Source organism: Sus scrofa, chromosome 14 (genome assembly GCF_054392235.1).
Source record: "Sus scrofa isolate SSC_HxYL_T2T_F1_AM1 chromosome 14, Sscrofa_HxYL_maternal_Yorkshire_Landrace_v2.0, whole genome shotgun sequence".
NCBI lineage: Eukaryota > Metazoa > Chordata > Mammalia > Artiodactyla > Suidae > Sus > Sus scrofa.
This window is the reverse complement of record NC_139396.1, coordinates 19,925,910-19,946,955: the sequence shown is the minus strand read 5'-3', so window position 1 is coordinate 19,946,955 and position 21,046 is coordinate 19,925,910. Positions and strand designations below refer to the sequence as shown.

General features: G+C 53.8%; 1 protein-coding gene across 1 annotated transcript in view; it reads left to right on the top strand.

The window, feature by feature from the left end:
- The window catches only part of LOC146396394 (uncharacterized), a 291,217-nt gene that overhangs the window by 110,698 nt on the left and 159,473 nt on the right, over positions 1 to 21,046 (top strand). Inside the window, exons 14-16 of the mRNA XM_084994478.1 lie at positions 8,609 to 8,698; positions 17,035 to 17,235; positions 20,242 to 20,362. Coding sequence (XP_084850604.1) covers positions 8,609 to 8,698; positions 17,035 to 17,235; positions 20,242 to 20,270 — 320 coding nt within the window. The 3' untranslated portion in view covers positions 20,271 to 20,362. The remainder of the gene's footprint in view (positions 1 to 8,608; positions 8,699 to 17,034; positions 17,236 to 20,241; positions 20,363 to 21,046) is intronic.

Below are 21,046 nucleotides of genomic sequence, written 5' to 3'. Positions count from 1 at the left end.
TCTGTACGCTGGCTTCTCTAAGTCACTGCTTTCCAATGGCTTTTTTCTTTTTTCTTTTTTTGAATTGGAGAAGCCTTAGAGTATTTCTTTCAGAATGGGTTTTGTATTGCAGTACTCTTTCAGGGTTGGTTTGTTGGAGAAATTCTTGATTTCCCCTTCGATTTGAAATGATAGTCTTGCTGGATAGGGTATTTGGAGGAGGCAGATTATTTGTTCTTTCTTTCAGTGCTTTCAATGGGTCTCGCCACCCCCTTCTGGCCTGTAGTGTTTCTGTAGAGAAAACTGCTGATAACCTTATTGGGGTTCCCTCATCATGAATGCCTTGCTTTTCTCTTGCTGCCTTTGGCCTCCTCCCTTTCTGTTTACCTTTGGCCATATTGATCAGAATAGGTCTTGCTGCATGCCTGTTTGGGTTCAACTTGTTTGGGGCTCTCTGTGCTTCCCGTATCTTGATATCACTCTCCTGTAGTTGTTGCTTTAAAACCTCGATTGCAGGACTCCCTGTCGTGGTGCCCTGGAAACTGGCCATGGCCCCTGCCCCTCTCCCCCAGCCGCAAGGACCAGACCCTCCCTTTGGCTGATGACATGAGGAGATTTCCCACCAGATGGCCCGGCCCTGAGCACACTAACTCTAGGACGTCCCTGCCGCTCTGTTTCTAAGCCCCACTGACCCCCTGAGCAAGACCGGCTGCCTCCACCAGGCCTGGGTATGGGCATCTTCTGCAAAGGCTCAACCAAGACCTTGAGAGAACACCAGACGTCTAAAGGAATGAGATAGGAAGAGGGTCCCAGTTATGGGTGTGCTGGTGCAGCCCAGGGCCTTGCCAGAGCTGAGGTCTGCAGGGGCTTGAGCTGGCCAGTCTCCACTGCCAGACCAGCTCTCTTGGGGCCTATTGGTATATATGTCCATTCTTGGCCTTGGACAGTGCCTTCTTCTGGACCTCCAGGGGTTCTGCAGGCACAGAGGCCCATCTGCTGATAGATTGAAACCTGTGATTGTCCTGAGGGTCAGTCAGGAGCTTCCTCCATCAGGACGCCCGTGCCTGCCTGCATGGCTTACACAGGTTCATCAGCCATGGGATGCCAGGGTTTGGAACTTCCCAGAAGTACAACTGAGTGACCGTGCATGGCAGAGACTCCTCTGACCTAGCTCTGTTGCTTGCAGCCTAAGTCCCCTGTCCTCCGGAGGGTGGTCCCAGGGGCGTGCCCTCATCTGTGACCTCCCATAATCAGGGTGTCTCGTGGGGATGGCCGCTGGGGCTTAGACGGCTGACATGCCCCCTAGCCCAGCATCTTCACCAATATCACCTGCTTCTCCCATGGGACCGATGAGATCCAGAAGCACATGCCTCTCCCTGAGCCCACGGTCCCTCCTCCTCACACCCAGGTTCCATTGCAGTCTCTGCAGGCTGCTGGCTCTCCTGGGCCTGGCACAGGCTTTGTGCCCCCAGAGACTGGCCCCTGCTGCTGTTCATGCTCGAGGTCCTGCAGCAGGCCTGGTGCAGACCCCCCCAAGCCTATGTGCTCCGGTCTCTGCCTCAGACTCCAGTCTCCATTTGGCAAACAGCCATCCCTCCCCCACCAGCTCCATCAGCTGTCCATGGCCCCATCTTGCCCTTCCTGTCCAAGCATGGCCACCCCACAAACCAAGCCTGCAATCTCCAATAACCAAAGGAAAGTCTCCTCCTGCTGCTGCCTTGGGGCCCTACGGCCCCTCCTGTCATCCATCCTAACTTCTTCTGTTGGGGTCCTCCATCTGACTCCCTGGACAAGGGGAGAGGACATGAGAGGGAGAGTGTCCCAGGAAGAAGGTAGGAGTGGGGATGCTGGTGGAGCCCAGCTGGGGACAGAGAGGGTGTCTTCCCTTGAGACTCCTTCCTGCCCTGGGAGTGCCCATGCCTTCGGAGGGAATTGGTCAGCTCCAGCTGCAATCACCAATCCCACGGGTAATGGGGCTTAAATAACAAGAATGTATCAACTCAGCGTTTTGGAACCCAGCCTTCTGAGAACCCGGTATAATCAAGCTGGGTTGGCCCTGAGGCCTCTCTCCTTGGATTCCAGATGCCCATCTCCTGCCTGCACCCTCCCATCAGCTCCCTCTGTGGGACTTAGGGTCTAAATTTGCCCTTTCTATAGGGGCACCCATCCTATTGTATTCGGGGCCACCTTAGTGACCTGATTTCAGCTCTTTCTGTACAAACTCTGCTGCAGGGCTTGCTGTGGTGGTGCCCTGGAACTGAACCCGAGAAGGAACCATGAGTGTTCAGGTTCGATCCCTGGCCTCGCTCAGGAAGGGAAGGATCCAATGTGGCCATGAGCTGTGGTGTAGGTCTCAGACCCGGCTTGGATGTGGCATTGCGGTGGCTGTGGTGTAGGCCAGCTGCCAAAGCTCCGATCGATCGATGGATCGTTCGGATGCCAAGCCTGGGAACTTCCACATGCCGCCCCAGCAGCCCCATTCAAACAAACAAACGTAGGCAAAGGAAAGACAAATAAAAGAGTGCTCCACCTAAGGCCATGTTCTGAGGTCCTGGGGGAGAAGCCTTCCACATATGAACTTCGGGTAATAGAGTTGTAGCCCCTTTTGGCAGGTGTCTCCAGTGCCAGGGATGAAAGGTCTTTTATAAAGGAAAGGAACCTCAGTCCTGGGGTTGGGTTTGTAATGAAGGAGGATCGACTCCCCAAAGTGAGGGAGGGACGTTTCCAGAGTGCAGGGCACTCGAGCCGGATCAGAGCCCATGACCCAAGACCATGAGGCAGGGGGTTCCAGCCCGTGGCATATAAGGCTCTTGAAGGAACGGAGTCTAGGTGACTGAGAGGGAAGCTGAGAGAGGAGCTCCAGCGCCAGGCTGTGAGATGAGGTCCAGGCCTCACAGCACTCTGCTCCTACATTGGATTCCCAGCAACCTCTTTCAGCACGCCCATGGCCCAGCTCTCCATAGCCTGAAGGGGAACAACTCACTGCCCACCTTTCTGGCCCCCACCCCCACATGAACAGCTGCCTTCGGTCCAAGGGCCCCAGCCAGCCTGGCCCAAGGGGTCCACACCTCCAGCACTTGGAGCCTGATGTCTCCTTTTCGGCTTAACTGTCTCGGGCCAACATGAGGGAGTTCCTGGAAGCAGTGTTGTTGAAATCCTTCCTGCCCTCTGCCTGACCCAGTGTTCTCATGTAGCCAGCAGGATCCCGGGAAGCCTCACAGTGGACAAAGACTTCAGGACTCACAGTGCTATGGTGGGTGACCTATCTCTCCCTAACGTTTGCCCATTTTCTGGTGGAATAGGTCCCGCTGTTATGGTCGTGTCTTGGCAGTGCCTTATTCCCTCGAGACACCAGACTTGGGTCAGATGTGTGGTTGGCAGGTAGTTTCTCCAAACCTATAGCTTCTTTTCACCTAGGAAAATGTTTACATGTGATGAGGTCCGTTTTCTGTCTGGGGTAGGGTTTTGGCTGTCATGGGGAAGAACGCTTATCTTTTCATTGTTGCTGATGTTGTTGTTGCCTATTCCAGTGGTATTGATGTAGTTATCTTCCGTTTGATTGAAAGGACAGTGAGGTACCATGTTGTGCTATTTCCTGCTGTGTCGCAAAGTGATTCGGTCATACATACACACACACCCCTTCTCCCTCAGATTCTATGCCCATATCGACTATCACTAACTGTTGGCTAGAGTTCCCTGGGCTCTACCACAGGTTCCTGTTGGCCGGTCATTCCATGCACTCAGTGTGCAGAAGCCAGTCCCAAACCCCCAGTCCTTCCTGCCCCGGACTTGGCTCCTTTGGTACCCATCCGGTTTTCCAAGGCTGGGAGTCTGTTTCTGTTCCGTGCACACGTTCATTTGTGTCCTCTTTTTCGGTTCCACTTAGAGGTGGTATCATACAATGTTTGTCTTTCCCTGTCCACCTTCACTTAGGATGATAATTTCCAGGTCCGTCCTTGCTGCTGCAGCGTTCATGATTCCATTCTCTTGTATGATTGTTTGATGTTCCCCTGTACATATGAACCTCATCCTCTTTATCCATGCCTCGGCCGATTGACATTTAGCTTGCTCCCTTGTCTTGGCTATTGGAAATGGTGCTTCAGTGGACATTGGGGTGCATGTATGTTTTGAAGGGCCTTTCTTTCCTTCTGATGAAGTCCAACTTTCTGTTCTTTCCTTCCCTTTTGGGGTACTGTTTTTCTTGTCATGTGGCAGACCCCTTTGCCAAGCCCGAGGACCCAGAGGTTTGCTCCAATTGTTTTTTCTTAGGTGTGGTAAACGTTGCATCGTTTGTATTTATACACATTTTACATTTGCACTGAATGTTCCATGATGAGTTTATTTTTGTATCGGATAAAAACCCTATCCCTATTCCATTCTACTGCCCTTGAGCTTCCGTATTAGAACATCCCAAGTTGGTGTATTGCTATGGATCTATTTCTGCATTAACTCTCTGTACACTGAACTCTGTCTGCCTCTATCCCTCCAGCAATGCCAAGCTGCCCTCCATAGAGCGTTCTCATAAGCCAAATCACCTCCCACTTTAATGTGCTTTCTCGAAATTATGTTTGATGTTCTGGCTCCTTTATCTTTTCTTTATACATTTTAGAATAATTTCATCCATGTGGTCCAAAGGAAAAAAAACAAAACTTCTGTCGGAATTTGGCCATATTCTGTGTTGAGTCTTCCCATCCATGAGTATAATAGGTGTCCGCATTGTTGTAGGCCTTGTTTCGTTTTATCATACAGATGCTCTATATCAAATATGTATCCCCGGATTTCCCATTGTGGCTCAGTTTGTGACGAACCTGAAAGAGTGTCCAGGAGGATGTGGGTTCAATGCCTGACCTGGCTCAGTGGGATGAGGGTCCAGTGGTGCCAGCAGTGGCAGTGTGGCTTGGACCTGGTGTTGGTGGGGCTTTGCTGTAGGCTGGTAGCTGTAGCTCCAGGTTGACCCCCTTGCCTGGGACCTTCCGTATGCCGTGGGTGCAGCCATAGAATGACCGGTATAACCAAATGCTTCAAGGTTTTGGCAAATCTTGTGTATTGCATGGTGTTTTTCGTTTTGGTACCACGTTCTTTTGTGGGATTTACACACATGATGAAGGTTTTTGTGTCGACCTTGTATACTGAGACTTTGATAAAGTGACCTCCATCTCTTCCGTGTGTCTTGGAGATTCGGTGGGCCTTCCCGTGGAGGTAGCCATGCTATCCATGAGCATGGAGAATTATGTTTGTGCCTGTCTCATCTGTAGGTCTTTCTTTGTTTTTCCTGCCATGCTGCCCTGGCTCGTAGCTACAGTACTAAGTAGAAAAGGAGAAATGAGAAAGAACTTTCTGACCTGTTTTGGATGGAGGAGGAAGACGTTCATTCTTTCACCATCACGCAGGAGGCTTGGTGTAGCTTTTTGTCGAGATGTTCTTTACGTGTTCAAGGAGTGTCCTTCTCTTCCTAGACTTCTGAGCGTTTCTTACATGAATGGGTGTGGCCCATGTTCCGCAAGCGCCATTGTGACCATGTAGGTTTTCCTCAGTAATGTCTTCATGCAGCCTCTAAATTTGATGGTTGTGCATAGTAAGCCAAGCTAGTGTTCCTTGGCTAGAGTCCCTCTGAACATAGGGTATTGTCGTGAGCTTCTTTGATCCTGCGTTTGTTGTATTTTGTGATTTGTATTTTCTTGATGCCTTGTGTGAAAACGTAGGTTGTTGATGGGCAACCTGGCATCTTTTGTATTCTGTAAGCATTTCATGCCAATTGCTTCCCTCTTAACACCAGTTTGTCTGGATCCTAGCACCTGTTAGGTACTGCACGTTCCTTTGCCTACCGTTCTATATATTTTCCAAGTTCTCCTGGAGAGGCCTCTTTGAGCATGGAGTCGTTCGAAGGGTGCATCTCCATGTCCACATATCTGGAGGCTTCCTTTCTTCTCATTCTCGTTGTTCTGCAATGGACAGCATATGCTTTGGACCCAGTGGAGTGAAATGCAGTGGCTCTTTGTTTCCTTATCGTAGAGGTTCTCCAAACATCCCAGGCAGGAACGGCTCCAATATGACTGTGACAGAGGAGTGCTCTGCCTATTTCCCTTACACTGTAACCATAAGGGGATTACCTGAACATGGAAATGCCAGGCTTCTGAAGATGTGTCTGACAGGGCCAGTTCACAGACACCCCTGCCCATTGTTGTCTGGATCAGGTTACAAGTAGAGAGAGAGCCAGGGTCCAGGAGGGGGCCCAGATGCAGCGCTCTGCTGCTTTCTATGGCTGTGATCCCATGTGGGCATTGGCTACCACCAGAAGGCTGACTTGCAGGAGCCGGGTGTAGTCCCTGGCTGGGGGATCAGCACTCCCAGTGGGCAAAGCTCCAGCCTCTCTCCTACTGCCCAGGGCAGGTGTGAGCTGTGGGTGTAGCCACCAGGCTCAGAAGGTTGATGACAGAGGCACCAGGAGGCACTCCCCAGCTCTGTCAGCCACAGTCCCTGGCTGTTGGCAGGGACCGTGATGTCCCAAGGAAGAAGGCCCACCTCCCAGCTGCAGGGAGGTGGTCTTGAGCAAGTCAGAACTGCCCTTTCTCGTCTTCAGCAAGCAACATTTCCATCCCTCCCTGTTGCTTCCTCCCAACCCATGCGGTTGCCAGGTTTTCTTTTTCAAACCTCTTCCAAAGCACTTCCTGAAAGGAAGGGCATCCTTACCCCGACTGACTAAGAAGCACCTCTTGAAAATAAGCAAGTTTCCCCTCACCCAAGACTCTTAGCTCCTTCCAAGGACCATCCTTGCTCCCTCCTGCATGCTGCTGAGTAGCAAAATGTTGGGGATCCAGAACTCCTCCAACGACTGGTATGCTAGCAATAGCTTCTGTGACAGCAAGAAGCTCCTCCCCTCCAGGCAGAGGCGGTGAGGAGACCAAAGGTGAATGCTCTGTGCTCTGTGCCCCCTTTCAAACCCTTTGCATCCCTGCCATCTGAGGAAGGAAGGCAGTGCCTGGGAAATCACCCTGGTTACAGATGCGTCACTTGCCCTGTCTGGCAAGAGGTCACCTGTGAGCCAGAGGGCCCGAATCCCCTCTGGAACACACTGCTGCGTCCCCACCACCCAAACAGGCCCTTCCAATAAGGCACGATGGCCTGGCCTTTGGAATGGCTGGACACTGAAGGTGTGCTGTCTGTGACTGGGACACAGGGTACTCAGTGCTTTGGTCTTGGAGACACATGGCATTGGAAAGGCAGAACCCAGGCCAGGGGCCCCACCTCCTAAGTCAAATGGGTTTCTTCAGCCAATGCTTTGACTCCGCCTTGAGGGGATTGGAGATGAGCCTTTCCCTGGTATCAGAGGGTCAGCTTCCCCTTGGTGTCTGTCATAGACAAAGAGTGTCCAGCCCCTGTCTCCATCTCACACAAGCTGCACCAATCCAGCCCCTGAAACTGGGATGCTCCTTCACCCACCCTGGGCATGGCGGCCATTTCTGTGATTCGGTGAATGTGCCATCCTTTAATCCACTGTTTCCTTGTTGGATGGAGGGATGCATGGATAGATGGAGTCTCTGATTGGCATTGGAGGGCCCCACCTGCAGCATGGGGAAGTTCCCTGACTAGGGGTCTAATCAGAGCTGGCATTGCTGTTCTACGCTACAGCCACAGCAATGCCAGATCCAAGCCACATCCGTAGCCCGCACCAGAGCTCAAGGCAATGCTGGATTCCTTAACCCACTGCACAAGGCCAGGGCTCAAACCCACGTACTCATGGATAGCAGTCAGATTCTTCATCTTCTGAGCCATAATGGGATCTCCCTAAAATACGATTTGGTGATGGTCTGTACATCTTTCCTTCCTGCAAATTCTATTGCATTCTTTTCTTTTCCATTTTGAGTCGGCTGCTTTGGGGCCTGTGGGCTGTTCCAGGCCAGGGGTCGAGTCCAAGCTGCACCTGCTGGCCTATGGCACAGCCACAGCAATACAGGATCTGAGGCATGTCTCATACCTACACCACAGCTGACGGCAATGCCAGAACCTTAGCCCAGTAAGCCATGCCATGTCTCATCCCCACGTCCCCATGGATCCTAATCAGTGTCCTTAGAGTCGAGCCACACGAACTCCTGCTCTTTCATGTTTTAATGGATTGAAAAGCATGAGTAAATGGCTCACTTTAAGTGTGCCTGCACCTGGGCATGAATCCTAGATTTTTGGCGTTTGGGGCGTTTTTCTTTTTCTTTTTTTTTGTTGGCTTGTTTTTTATTTTGTAAGTGTTGCCTGCCCCTGTGGCACACAGAAGTTCCCAGGGACAACCCAAGATCCTTAACCCTCCTCACCCCAATCCAAAACGTATCCCAGATCACGTAAAGTCCCAGGTATTCTTGTATCAAAAGCTCCCTGGTGGTGGATGCCAGTTGGCTGGTGAGGTTGGGAACACTGAGTTTCACATGATGGAACCTCCCCCCAAGCCATTAACAGGCCATGAGATTAAAGTCACTGCCTCCCTCCTTTGTTTTGTCCTCACCGGGTCTAAGAGGCCACTGCCTCCACCATTTAGCACATGGCAATAATCCCACCAAGACGATAGGATGTTTCCCCCACCCACAAGGCACTGAAGCAGAAAGTCCTGTCCCTACAGCCAAGCCTTTTCCTCTCTGGACAGGCCACCCCCACGGGACACCCAGGAGGAGTGGAGCATCACCCCAGCCTGTCATCTGGCCACCTCAGAAAGGCAGAGAGAAACTCTCTAGAGGTAAGGGCTGCCTCCAGCCTCCATTCTCATGACTGGTGAGTGTCCAGAGGGCTGAATGGCACAAAAGCAGCTCTTTATCCCCAGAATGTTCAGGGATGCAGAGGATGGAACTGATGCCCCAGAAGCCCCCTAGCCCAGCAGGCTGGAGATACAGGGATGATGAGGCTGTCCCTGGGGCTAGTGAGAGCTGTGTGCTCCCAGGTGCAGCCTGGGCATCCTTGTCTCTGTGGAGGAAAGACTTAGTCATTCACCTGTGGATCCAGACTGCCTGGGATCTCACACATGCTTCGTTCCTCTCAGACCCCCTCTCTGTCCTCAGACGACCCATCTCTGAGGACACAGGCACATGCAAGACGACAGTGGACCAAGTGCATTTCACAACAGAACGATTTTATCCATGTTTTACATCCCCCATCGCAAAGGAGCTACTGTGCCCACCCACACACACCCAGACCCAAGTCCCCACCACCTAACCCCACCCACCCCCACCCCCTCCTGGCTCTGGTCATTCTGTCCTTCCTCCCCACCCCTATGGCAGCCAGGATGGTTGCTGGGACCTGGAGGAGCCCAAGGCTTCCATGGGGGCTGCCAAGTTGGACTGGCCTGGAGGGCTGGCCCACCATTCCCTACTGGCTGCAGTGCCGCTTCCTTCTCCTCCGTGTGACACATGGGTCACACCTGCTCCTTTTTGGCTGGGAAGGGTCAACCAGCTCTAGAGCCAGGGTGTGCCTCCCAGAGCCTCGCAGGTCATCCCTAGGCCTGGCCAGGTCCTCAGCAGCAGCCAGGCCTCCACACCGAGCCCGCTTTCTAGACTTGGCAGCTTCCAGGGGGCCTGAGCTGAGGCCCATTCTCTGGGGCACGGGGGCCTGGGAAGCTTGCTGGGCCCTCTGCCCTGCAGTGCAGACAAGACCCGAGGCAGGGACAGGGCTCTGTGGCAGCCCCCAGGGCAGCAGGCTGTGGTGAAGGCCCAAGAGGAAGGCCAGGCTGGGGAGCTCCTCCTCATCCTCACTGAACCCGTGACCCAGCCCTGGGGCTCCACTAAGAGGAGAGGCCTCCCTGAGACCCTTGCTGGCCCTGGGTCCTGATGGAGGGCCCGAGCGCTTTGTGCCCTGGCGAGGAAATGGCTGTGCAGTTCCAGCCTGAGGGGGCTCCTGATGTCCTGGAGAGGGCACAGAGCCTTTGTGCCTGAACAGGCCCCTGTCTGTTTGGTGGTGCCTTAGATGGCCATGGAAATCCATCTGGGGTGTCCAGGTTTCATCTCTGACCCCGGGCTGTGGGCCTTGCTCATTCCTCTGGGCATCTTGTCGGGCCACAGACTCTGAAGGTCTTGAGTCCAGGTGGGGTGCCCTGTGATTGGGAGTGGCTGGCACCCCGTCGTCCTGCTCCGAGGCCAGAACTTGTGTCTGCACCAGCTGGTGGGAGAGAGGTGGACAGTGAAAGCTATGCACCCTCCAGGGAGAGCCGGGGCTTATGGGCAGGGGGAGGTGAGATGGGACTCACATCCACAGACAGAGCCTGTGGCCCTCCTGCCTTCCTCCTGCACCTTCTCCCCAGCAGGGTCCTTGCCCTGTCCCCAGCTCCCCTCCTCCCCTTCCATTCCTCCTGCCCTGCACCCACCTGAGCAGCCTCCCGGATGCAGGGCCTCTCCATCAGGGGAGGGAGGGACAGAGCCTTCAGGGCCTCCTGCTCTAGGCCCTCCTGGCCCTGGCTGACCTGGGTCCTTTCCTCCTGGATTTCCAGGGTCACCTGTGTTCCCCCCCTGCCCCCAGTCTCCCTAGTGTCAGTCCCTCCCCTGGCCACCTCTTCAGGGGAGAGTCCGTCCTCCTGCTCCAGCTCCTCAGCCAGGCCCGAGAGATCCAGCTCTGGTTCTGGGGAAAGCAACTCTGCCAGGAATCGGGGGTGAATGACCGCCTCCACCTGGAATGGAAGTAAGAGGCTGTGAGCAGCCTTGGCAGGAGTGCCCTGGAAGGCGTGAAGGCCTGGGGAAACGTGACTAGCAGAGGCCAATCCAGAGTCCCCATCACAAAGGGGGAGCTTTCAAACTCCCATAGGTATTGTCTCCTCTCACATAAACACATACACACACTCACAAGCAGGTGCACATGCACACAGATGTCAGGGTCAAAGACCAGAGCATAAATCCCATTATCCTGGGCCAAAGCCAGAACTAGGGTGCGAAGAGCATCTCTCCCTGGAATCCTGGAGTCTCAGACTCCAGGCCCAGCCCACCTTGGTGTCAAAGTCCTCCTGGGAACACAGCTTGTCCACGTAGCTGAGGAGATCCGGGTCTGGGAAGCAGCCATCCTCGTCCTGTGGCAGCTCATATCCATCCTCTCGACATTCCATATCTGACTCCCCTGTGGCTGAGGGGCCAGGACCCACCAGTGCCTGTGGGATGTCCCCATGCTCCCTGCGAGCCTCAGGGGGAATCTCCTTGGGGGCCCTGTTCTCCAGCACCTGCCAGGCTCTGTGTGGCCTTGGGTGGGTGTGCTGGACCCTGAGGCCGTGATTCCTTGGAGCACAGGCTGAGGCAGAGCAGGAGAAAGGGAAAGTGAGGGGACCCAGTGCCGAGATGCTGACCCCTGAGCAGGCACAGGGGAGGGCATTGTTGTGGGGCAATGGATATGCATGTGGGCAGGGGGAGGAGCAGCCAGAGCCTCAGGTTTTGTGGGAGGCCAGATTCAAGTCAGGGACATCTAAAAGTCAGGTGTGAGAACGTGTGGAACATCTAATGATCAAGGGTCTCCCCACCAGCACACTTGCTAGGCAGATTTCACAGGGGCCCCTTAGACAGGGAGGAGGGTTATGAGGTTTTACATGGACCAGGTCCACACCGCAGAGGGAAAAGGGGTGACTGAGACCCCCTCGGGGGCTATCCGTGTTGAAAGACCAATGCCCTCTTGAGGGAAATGGACCCATCTGGGAACAGGGACCAGGCCTAGGCCTCTCTTACCTGTGCCTTGACGTCCAGCAGGAAGGTGATTCACAGACTGTGTGCCCCTTTTGCGGGATGTGGGTTCCTGAGGAGCCAGCTTTGGTGGAGCTGGAGGAGGCATGCCCTGTACCCGCGTTGTGCAGGCCACGTTCCCCATCCTGATCTCATCCTCTGCCTCAAATTGCATGAACCTGGGGGGTGTTGAGGGACAGGCCCCTGTGAGAAAACCACCTGGGCTCTGGAGCCCACCCAGGGCAGCAGGACCGAGGGGGTGAGGAGAGGGTGTCCTTGGGGCTGTCAGGGCCCTGTGAGGTGCTGTCGCAGCAGGGAGCTGCTCTGGCGCAGGTCCAAGTTCTGGGCCTCCTCCTGCCTGACCAGCCCTGGTGCTGGAGGTCATGGCCCAACAGTGACACAGGTCAATCTCTGGGGCCAGGCTTAGGGACACCTGGTGGGCGGTGTGGGCCCCTGCTCATGTGCCCCCTGACCTTGTCTGACCCAAACAGTGGAGATGGCCAGTGGCCTGGTCAGGTATGTGTCCCCACAGAGCCCTTGCCCGAACCCAGAACCTGGGTTTGGGAGTGAGAGTGCGGGAAAGCACGCATGAGACAAGGCTCAGCACAGGCTGGAGTGGGGATCCTACACTTAGAGGTGAGGCATCTCTTGCCACTGAGAGCTAGCTGCTCCTTTGGTTTTGTTTGGAAACTGGGAGATCCACATGCAGAAATGACAGGGAGGGCCAGAGACCCATGGGCTTCCCCAAGGATGGCCGGTTGCCCATTCCAGCCATCGCTGATGAGGAGAGGCCTAGCACACACTAGGTCAGTGATGGCCAGGCACCCAGCATGAAGGGGTGCCAGGCTGCCAGGTGGAGTCCTCACCCCTGCACAGCCCCCATGCCTTCAGGGGACCCCCTCCTGGGCTGCCGTGCTCCCCAAGGCCATCCTGAGGCCTCCCCACATCAGCATCACGGTAGGGCAGAGCTCCTGGGACAGGCAGGCTGGAAGAGCCAAGCTCTCCAGGTGGCAGAGGGGATTCTGGAGGCCAATAGGATTTGGGGATTCAGGGAACAGGAGGTGTCAGGTGCCAGCCTCCTCTTGCATCCTCTCTGATTGCTAGCACCATAGCCAGATCCTGCCCTGGGGCCTGCCCATCACCCACCACCCAACCCACCATATCACCCATGGCCCACGACCCTGACTCACTTTGCTGCCATTTCATAAAAGGCCATCCTCTCAACGGTGCTCATGTGCTGCCATTCCTGCATGGCCTGCCGCATTCCCTCCTCCAGCGTCATGGTGGGCTTCAGGCGAGCCAGGGTGCGAAGCACTGGGCTGTAAGCCCTCAGGGTCAGTCTCTTGGTACAGCCCAGCCCCCAACTGCCCAAACCCACCCAGCTCCAAGGCCTCCATGTTCCCCACCCATGCCAAAACCAGGCTCAAGAGGGGGAGATGAGGGTGTCTGGAGAGCAAAGGCAAGCCTTCCTGGTGTCTGGTGCCACCACCTCCCAATCACCAGAGGATGATTGTCCACTCCCAGGCTATAGCTGAGACACTGTGTGGCGGGTACAGGTTCCATCTCATATAAAATACAGCCCCCTCAATGAGGGAGGGCAGGCGCCAGTCTTCCTGCTAACAGGTCTGAGAAGCCCAAGGATTCTTCTGCCCAGGTCTCTGCACTAGATGGCCTAGTCCCCCTTTTCGGAGGGACCTCGGGTCTAGGAGAGATGTTCCTGCCATGTTCACAGTTCTAGGAGGATAGACCCTTGCCCTTAGGACAGCTCGACCACCTCCCCGTTCACACTGGACTCCTTCAGAACAACAAGGACCGGGCATGCAGAAAGCTCTGTCCTGGGCCTGAATGTCCTAAGCCTTATCTGAAGTGATACCCACTGGCTGCCAGAGGCCCAGGTCCATGTTGAAAGGAGGTAGCACCAGAGAAGCAGATCCCATTCAAACTCTGGCTCCTCTGGCTCCTCACATCTGAGCAGCACCCTCTCGGACTGCTCTCCTGCACTCAATGTTATCATGGCAGTGCAGAAAGTGAGACAACTGGTCTTGCATGGTGGTGGTAGCTGAGCTAAGGCAAGGACGGGATGTCATGCACTGGACGTGGGACACATCTGAGTGCAGACGTGCCTCCTCATAGCATGGACATTGCTGTCAACCCTCCTTCTCTCGAGGTGAAAGGATGCCTGGAAACCTAAGCAGGGAGTCCATGCCAAGGTCCTGTATATGCGAAGGCTCCAGCTGAGCTAATGAGGGCCTGAGAGGTTACTTACATGAGAAAGCAGGAGAGAGCTTCCGCATCGGGGCTCTGGGGCAGGTGGCTGCGGGCCAGGGACTTGAAGCGCTGCCAGCGTCGGAAGTTCTGATAGACTCTCTTATGGTGAGAGGCGTCCTCCTGAGGGTCCGTGTGCAGGGAGGCATGCAGGCTGCCTGCCCCAGAGGTGCCATGTGGCCACGGCGCAGAGGTCGCTTGGGGCAGGATGAAGGCCATCTGGGCAGCTGGTGGTGCAGCTTGAGGAGGAAGGCCTGGGGCCAAGCCTCCCTTGCCAGCCTGAGCTACTGCAATAGCTGGGGTAGCAACCCCACTGTCCCCCACAGGGCTTGCTATGCAAAGGGGTGCAGGACACAAAGCACTCCCCATGAGGGCCCTGGAAGCATTCCCATTGAGGGGGGCCTGAGGGCGCCCAAAGGCCTGAGACTGGTGGGGTAATGCTGACCTCCCTCCTGACCAGACTGGGACAGAGATGTTGCCAAGCCCTGGGGCAATGGGGCCATGGTCAGCAGGAGTCACCCGAGGTGTCATGGGGTGAGCTGGCTGCAATAGGGTGCTGCCAGGCAGGAGTAATGGGGCCATGGGCGGTGGCAGGTGCTGCTCCCAAGCCTGCTGGGGTTGGGAGCCAGGAGTGAGGGGAGGATAGGAGCGTGAGGACCCAGGGTGCATGACCACATCCGTGCCCAGCAGTGGAGATGCTGTGGAGAGAAAGGAAAGGGCTGAATGGAAGAGGAGAATGGGCGACATGGATGGAAGCTCTCTGGGGACTCAGAGGGCACACCTCAGTGGGAGAGGGCATTTGGCCTGAGGAACCTCTGTGTTGTGCAGATGTCATGTCGTGCTTTTCATGGTCTTCATCACTGCACCATGTTCCCTGCCCCTGTCTACTGAGAAATGCTTAGCTCAGCAGCAGGGATAGGAGAGCCACCCTGAGGAGCTCCCTGACACCTCGTCCTCACAGGCTGTCCCCACGTCCTGTACCTGAGAGGCCATCTATTCTGAGCATGCCCCTCAGCAAGGTCACTGGCAGGTAAGGGCATTCTCCAAGGTCCTTCCAGGCACCGTGAGGCCTTTGATGGACCTCCACTGTCTAAAGTCAAAGGGCCTCACATCCTCCTCAACCCTTCCTCTCCGGATGCTCAGCACACATCTGTTCTGTCTTTCTTTCTTGACCTCACACAACACCTCTCAAAGGCTGAGAAGATCGCTCTGCACACAGAAGCCTTAGACAAACACAGAACAGCCCCACCAAGCATGCACCTGCCTCTCGGAACCAACCACAGTGGACACTTAATGGGGGCTAAATTGTGTCACCCCATCCCGATGGCCCTGAATCCCTCCCACCATGCAGTTCTGCTCCTCAGAGAGAAGTCTGATAAGCTGGTGTGTGTCCCCTGCATGTTTGCCACTTCCCATCCAGGGTTGGCTTCCAAAGATGAGCACAGGCCCAGGGCAGCTCATCTGACATGGGTCATGGGAGTAGAGGCTGCCTGGGGTCCTTCCCCTTCCAGCTCCCAATAATGGAAAGTGAGGACAAACTGAGAAGCAGGCAGGAGTCAGGTGCCCTTGTGAGAAAACCGCCCATTCAGGAGAAGGAGGTACATGCCACGAGGCACTGAATTGACCTCCACAGGTGTCCTAGGAGGTTTCAGAGTAGCAGACTAGATCATCTTCCTGCTTCTGTGCTACACTGCTTCACCCCCCCCCCCTTTACAAAGGAAGCAGCCTTCATAGGCATTCCACCTGCACCAGCCTCTCTCCACATGTAGTAGTAGTGACTTGAAATAGGAACACACTCGTCATCTCAAAGCCAGGCCTCAGCTTCTGCCGTGAGCCACCTGACATGCTGCGCCATGTCTGCAGAGACGTATTTCCACAAAAGGGAAACCAATACAGAACACCTCAGGCCCACGAGTCCTAGCTTGGGTGAAGTCACCTGGTTGCCCATCCCTTGTGGAATCCAAGGCCACAGTTACCTGACCTGAGAAGTGAGTTCTGGGCTGGATGGAGGGAAACGTTCTGGGTGGTGGCAGCGAGAGTCTCATCCTGCCCAGCTCAGTGCAGAGGCTTTCCTGAGCATGTGGCCACAGACAACACCCACCAGCACTGAATCGTTTTCTGACTATACCCTCCCATTCCACGCCCCCATTAGCCAGAGTATGCTCCAGTTCCAATCCCTTAGAGAGGTCTGGTGAGGCGAGCTTCAGATGCCTGAGGACCACAAGGCGGGGCTAGGCTTTCCCCATGACCCACCCAGGGCCAGCCACAGGACACTGGCTCCACACACGTTCCAAGTGGCTTGTCTCCCTGCTAGAAACCGCCAACCTGCCTGCTGCCATCCTGCCTCCCCAACCAGAGCAAGGCCTCTTGAACCACCTCCAAGCAGCTGTCCTCCCCAGGGCAGCCTCAGGTTTCTACAGGCTCCCCAGCTGAGATGTCCCCGGGGTGCAGTGCTCTCGCCTTCCTCCCCTTCCGTCCAACTCCATGTCCACAGTGAAGGGTCCCAACGGAAACCCAGGGATTTGAGGGAGTCCCTTTCTCTTGGAAAACAGCCCCTGCCTAGGGGCTTATCGCCTTCTGAAGCCATTCCCACAGGCATGGGCCGGGACCACCACGGGCTGGTGGCCTCAACGTGGACAGTCAAGAGCAGGACCCCGCGAGGGACCTGCTCCAACAGATGCTCAGGACGCAAGTAAAGGAGCCCAAGTTTGAATCTCAACAGTAGAATGCGGGCCTCCAGTCATTCTGCAGTGGGGGAGGGGCCGAGGGCAGGTGAGCCTGGGTGGGGGTGGGGTGCCATTCCATGCTGGCCTCTGCAGGGAGGCAAGAACCAGACGTTTCTTCCACCTTATGCAGGGGCCAGACAATTGTAGAGTGCCTCATCAGGCAATGTATGTGTTGGTTTTCAGAGTCACAGCACCGAGGTTTGTCTTGATGTTCCCTTTCCCTTCGTTATTCATCAACTTGTTTGTTGTCTTTCAACCTGTTCAGCTTCCGTACTGGCTCCAGGCTCCCTTCCCCAGAGGCCAGACTTTCTGAACAAAATTCACCATTTATCATCTAATAACCACTTGAGTTTTCATGGCCACCTGGAACCTAATGTTTATGGTTTGGCTTCTCTCAGCAGACCCACCATTTGTGATTGGTGTGTGTCCATCTTTCCTAAGGAAGCCGTCCTTGTGTGCCAACCAGCATCCAGCAGGACCCACCTTCCTCATGTTCCCTTGTGCTGGAAAGGCCCAGCCTATCCAAAAAGCCGCTGCACAGCCCACGTGTCCAAGACCAGTGATCAGTCTGACGTGTTTCCAATATGATGATATTGCTGGTAAGTCTTGGAGCTTTTCCCTGTTAAATGTTTGAATGTAACCTTTTCCACAAATCCTCCCTTCTCAGGGATCACAGTCCAGCAGTTCTGAGTAGAAGATGGAGTGCAGAGTCCTCCTCTCCCATCTTTCCCCTGTCCACTCAGTCCTCGTTCCCTCCAAAGATCAAAGATACCTGTTTCATTCACATCTTTTCAGAGATCTTTTGGGCAAGCAACTTTGAATGCCATCCGTTTGCCTTTGCAGGTAGCATTCCTTTGTCTCAGGTTGAAATGTACCATGTGCACAGGGAACTCCATCTTGGACTTGTGATGGAAAAGGTTGGGGGATAATGTGAGGAAGTGATTACATATGTATCGTATATAGATATATATGTATCATATATCATATGTACATACATCTGTCTGTAGGACAGGGTCCTTTGGCTGCACAGCAGAAGTAGTCCAAACATTGCAAATCAACTGCAGTGGAAAACCTAACGTCTTGTAAGATCAAAGAGTTCTTCTTGAGAAAAAGTAAAAATGGAAGCTAGAAAATTAAATTGCATCCCCGTAGACCTGAGTATCTTTACTTTTGTTGCCTTCCTACTGATATTGTGGCTCCTCTGTTACTGGACGCATTTTTAACATGGGAGTTCCTCCATTCTCTTGAAATTCAATGTGCTGAAAGGGCAGAGTGCTCAAAGCCAGGCAATAACAATAGTAAATGTGCAGCTCCATTTGAGTTTTTCATTTCCCATACACAGTGCCTGCATTTAGCCTGACCTGTGTCTCGTGCACCATTTTGGACATATCTTTACTGCAAGTACTTTCCCTGTGTATCTGAAGTTTACCTTTCCCTCGGAATCAGCATGCATCTGGCAAGACTCGCCCATAAGGGTACCATATTAGGCTACAGGGAGTGGGCAGTTCTTGAGGGGATGAGAACTTGGAGTGGAGACGGAAAGGTGCCTTTTGGTCCAACCCAAAAGAAAATGGCAAAGGGACCCCAAATCTGCAGGCTCTTTGGATGAAATGGCAATGGAAGAGCCAAGAGATACTAGTGTGTCATTGAGCTTTATGTGGTTAAGGACAGAAGTAAGGGAGGAGAAGACAAAATCTTCTCTTTCCTTATGTGAAAGAACCAGATGTGTGTGTGTGTGTGGGGGGGGGTATCTTGGTTTAATTGCTTTCTCCTTTGGGGGACACACGTGCTGCCTGTGGATGTTCCTAGGCTAGGAGTCACATCAGACCTGCATGAGCAGGCCTCTGCCATAGCCAGAGCAATGTGGGATCCAAGCTGCGTCTGGGACCTACAGCATAGCTCAGGGCAACCCCGGATCCTTATTCTACTGAAGGAGGCTGGGATGGAGTGTGCATCCTCACAGATCCTAGGGGGGTTTATGTCTGCTGAGCCATGATGGGAATTGCTGGCTTTGTAGGTGTGAAAACATCGACTGCCCATGATGTGGGTGTGCCCTTTGACACAGTGCCAGCTTCTTATCCACCAATGTCCAATCTCCACGTGTCCAAACCCACTCGCATCAAAGTCCTCCCCAGCAAGCCCTGCTTAAAAGCTGGTGCATTTCCTGTCTGCATCCCATACCCTTGCTCTTGAGCATCGAGGCTCGTCATTGTCTATGGTGCTGTCTGCATGGGAATCAACGTAGCATCCCTGACACAGCCAAATGGAAACACACCTGAGGAAACGTTCAGATTGGGAGTTAAGGTCAGCTTATCACGATGCAAGTGATAGGAATTCGTATGTCCGTCTGGTGTGGTGAGAGGCGAGGTCTCGGGAACATCATCAAGGGAGGTGAGGGGTGAAAACCTCCTAGGACTGCAAGCAAATCTCTTGAGAGGCAAGAGTCCCTCTGTGCAGTAGCAGAAGTACAATTCCTCCTGCTGTTAGGCTGTTGGGCAAGGAAGGAGAGGTTGAAAGGATTGTTGCAGATTGAGAAGAAGGAGTTGTGTGGGGGCTTCCGAAGCTTCTTGCCCCTTGCAAAGGAACATGGACTCCAAAGAGGGTGAGAAGCTGAGGCGAGAGTATCTCCTGTGATGCCATGGTGAGCTTTGTAGGAAGAAACTCTGGATGGGGCACTGCAGAACTGAGCACCATGGGAATAGGGCTCTCTATTGGAGCTTTTATACTGAAGAAACATTTCCAGGGTTTTCAAACAAGACCTTCATATGAAAAGATTGCTGAGGCACCCATTGTACCCAGGCATTCAGGAAGGCCAGGCTTCCTTGTTGCTTCCTCCCCTTCTTCAGCCACTCCTGCAATGAGTTACAAGATTCTCATGCATAGCTCAGATGTAGTATTTGTGGGCGTTTCTCCCCAAGACAATGGTTTTGCTACTGTATAGCACAGTGACCCAGGTATACACACATGTACACATTGTAGTCTCACACATGAGCATGCTCCATCACAAGTGACTAGACAGAGTTCCCAGTGCTACACAGCAGGATCTTATTGCCCAAGCCAATCTTTGGATCACTTACCCCAATCTCCTAATCCAACCCACTCCCTCCCCAGATGTCCTATTGGCATGAGTCTTCTCAGGGACACTGATACAAAAATTGCACTGTGGAAACGATGTTCTCCCGATTCTTCCATCATTTTTGACTGACTTTGGACTTCTGAGGGCCGCATCCATGGCATCAGGTGATTCCCAGGTTAGGGGTCCAAACAGAGCTGTCTCCCCTGGCCTATGCCAGTGCCACAGCAATGCCAGATCCCAGCCGTGATGGCAACCTACACCGCAGCTCACATCAACACCCGAACCTTAACCCACCGGGCGAGGCCAGGGGTGGAACCCGCAACTTCATGGTTCCTAGTCAGATTCGGTTCTGATGCACCATGACACGAACTCCTTCTGTTGTTCATTGTTTTATACTACCTCAGAACCCTACATCCCGACATCGGAGAGGCAGAGGTTGTCAAATCAGCAGCACTGTAATGAGGGAAACCAGTCATGGAAGTGGGTGTCTCAACGTCCTTTTGACCATGACCTCTGATTGTTCCTGCAGAGAGCTTCGGGGCAGGCACTGGCAGCTGAGGAGAAACATCTCTGGAGATGGATCACTAGCATCAGGAGACAGTGAACCTTCCACTCCCACATGGAAATTGAAAGGCACCGAGAGATCCCAGGTTTGTGTCTTGTGGACGTTTCAAGTCTGTGCCCTTGGGAGCTCTGGGTGTCATCAGATAGATGTAAGGGTCTTGAGAGGTATCCTGTGGAGGAAGAAATGCTCTGATGTTGCCACGGACCAGAAAAGGGATCTGAGGGTTCAAGTTTCTTTGGCGAGCATTCCCAAGTCAGGTGGGCATGTTGAATCTGCTGCTACTTCTTTGTGGGTGGATGGCCACCTGAGCTTCCATGATGTCGTGCCAAACGTAGGGAGGGAGAGGCATAGTGTTCCCAAAGTACCTGCTGTCTTGTGACTGGCCAAGAGGGTCAAGTTTAGCTCACCAGCATAACCAGGACAACCAGAACCGTACAAAGGAGACACACCTGTGCACCAACCTTTATTGAACAAGCTCCATGTATTAAAGAAAGACATGAAGAACAAACATGCGTGGAGAATCGAGGCATTTGGAAATTCTCTAGGCATGGCGACAGGAGCACCATCTCTGAAGAGAGGTTCCCAGATCTCCAATTGCGTGCTAGAATGGTTCTTTAATGGATCCATCCAATTTGCTAGGGGAAAGACCCTTCTCTTTCTAGACAAGCAAATCCCAACCCAAAGAGTCCACACAGCCTAAGGTGCTGTGGCCCAAAGGGCATGAATGTCCTTGGCCCACTTTGAGGATTCTGTGCTTAGGCTGGATCTC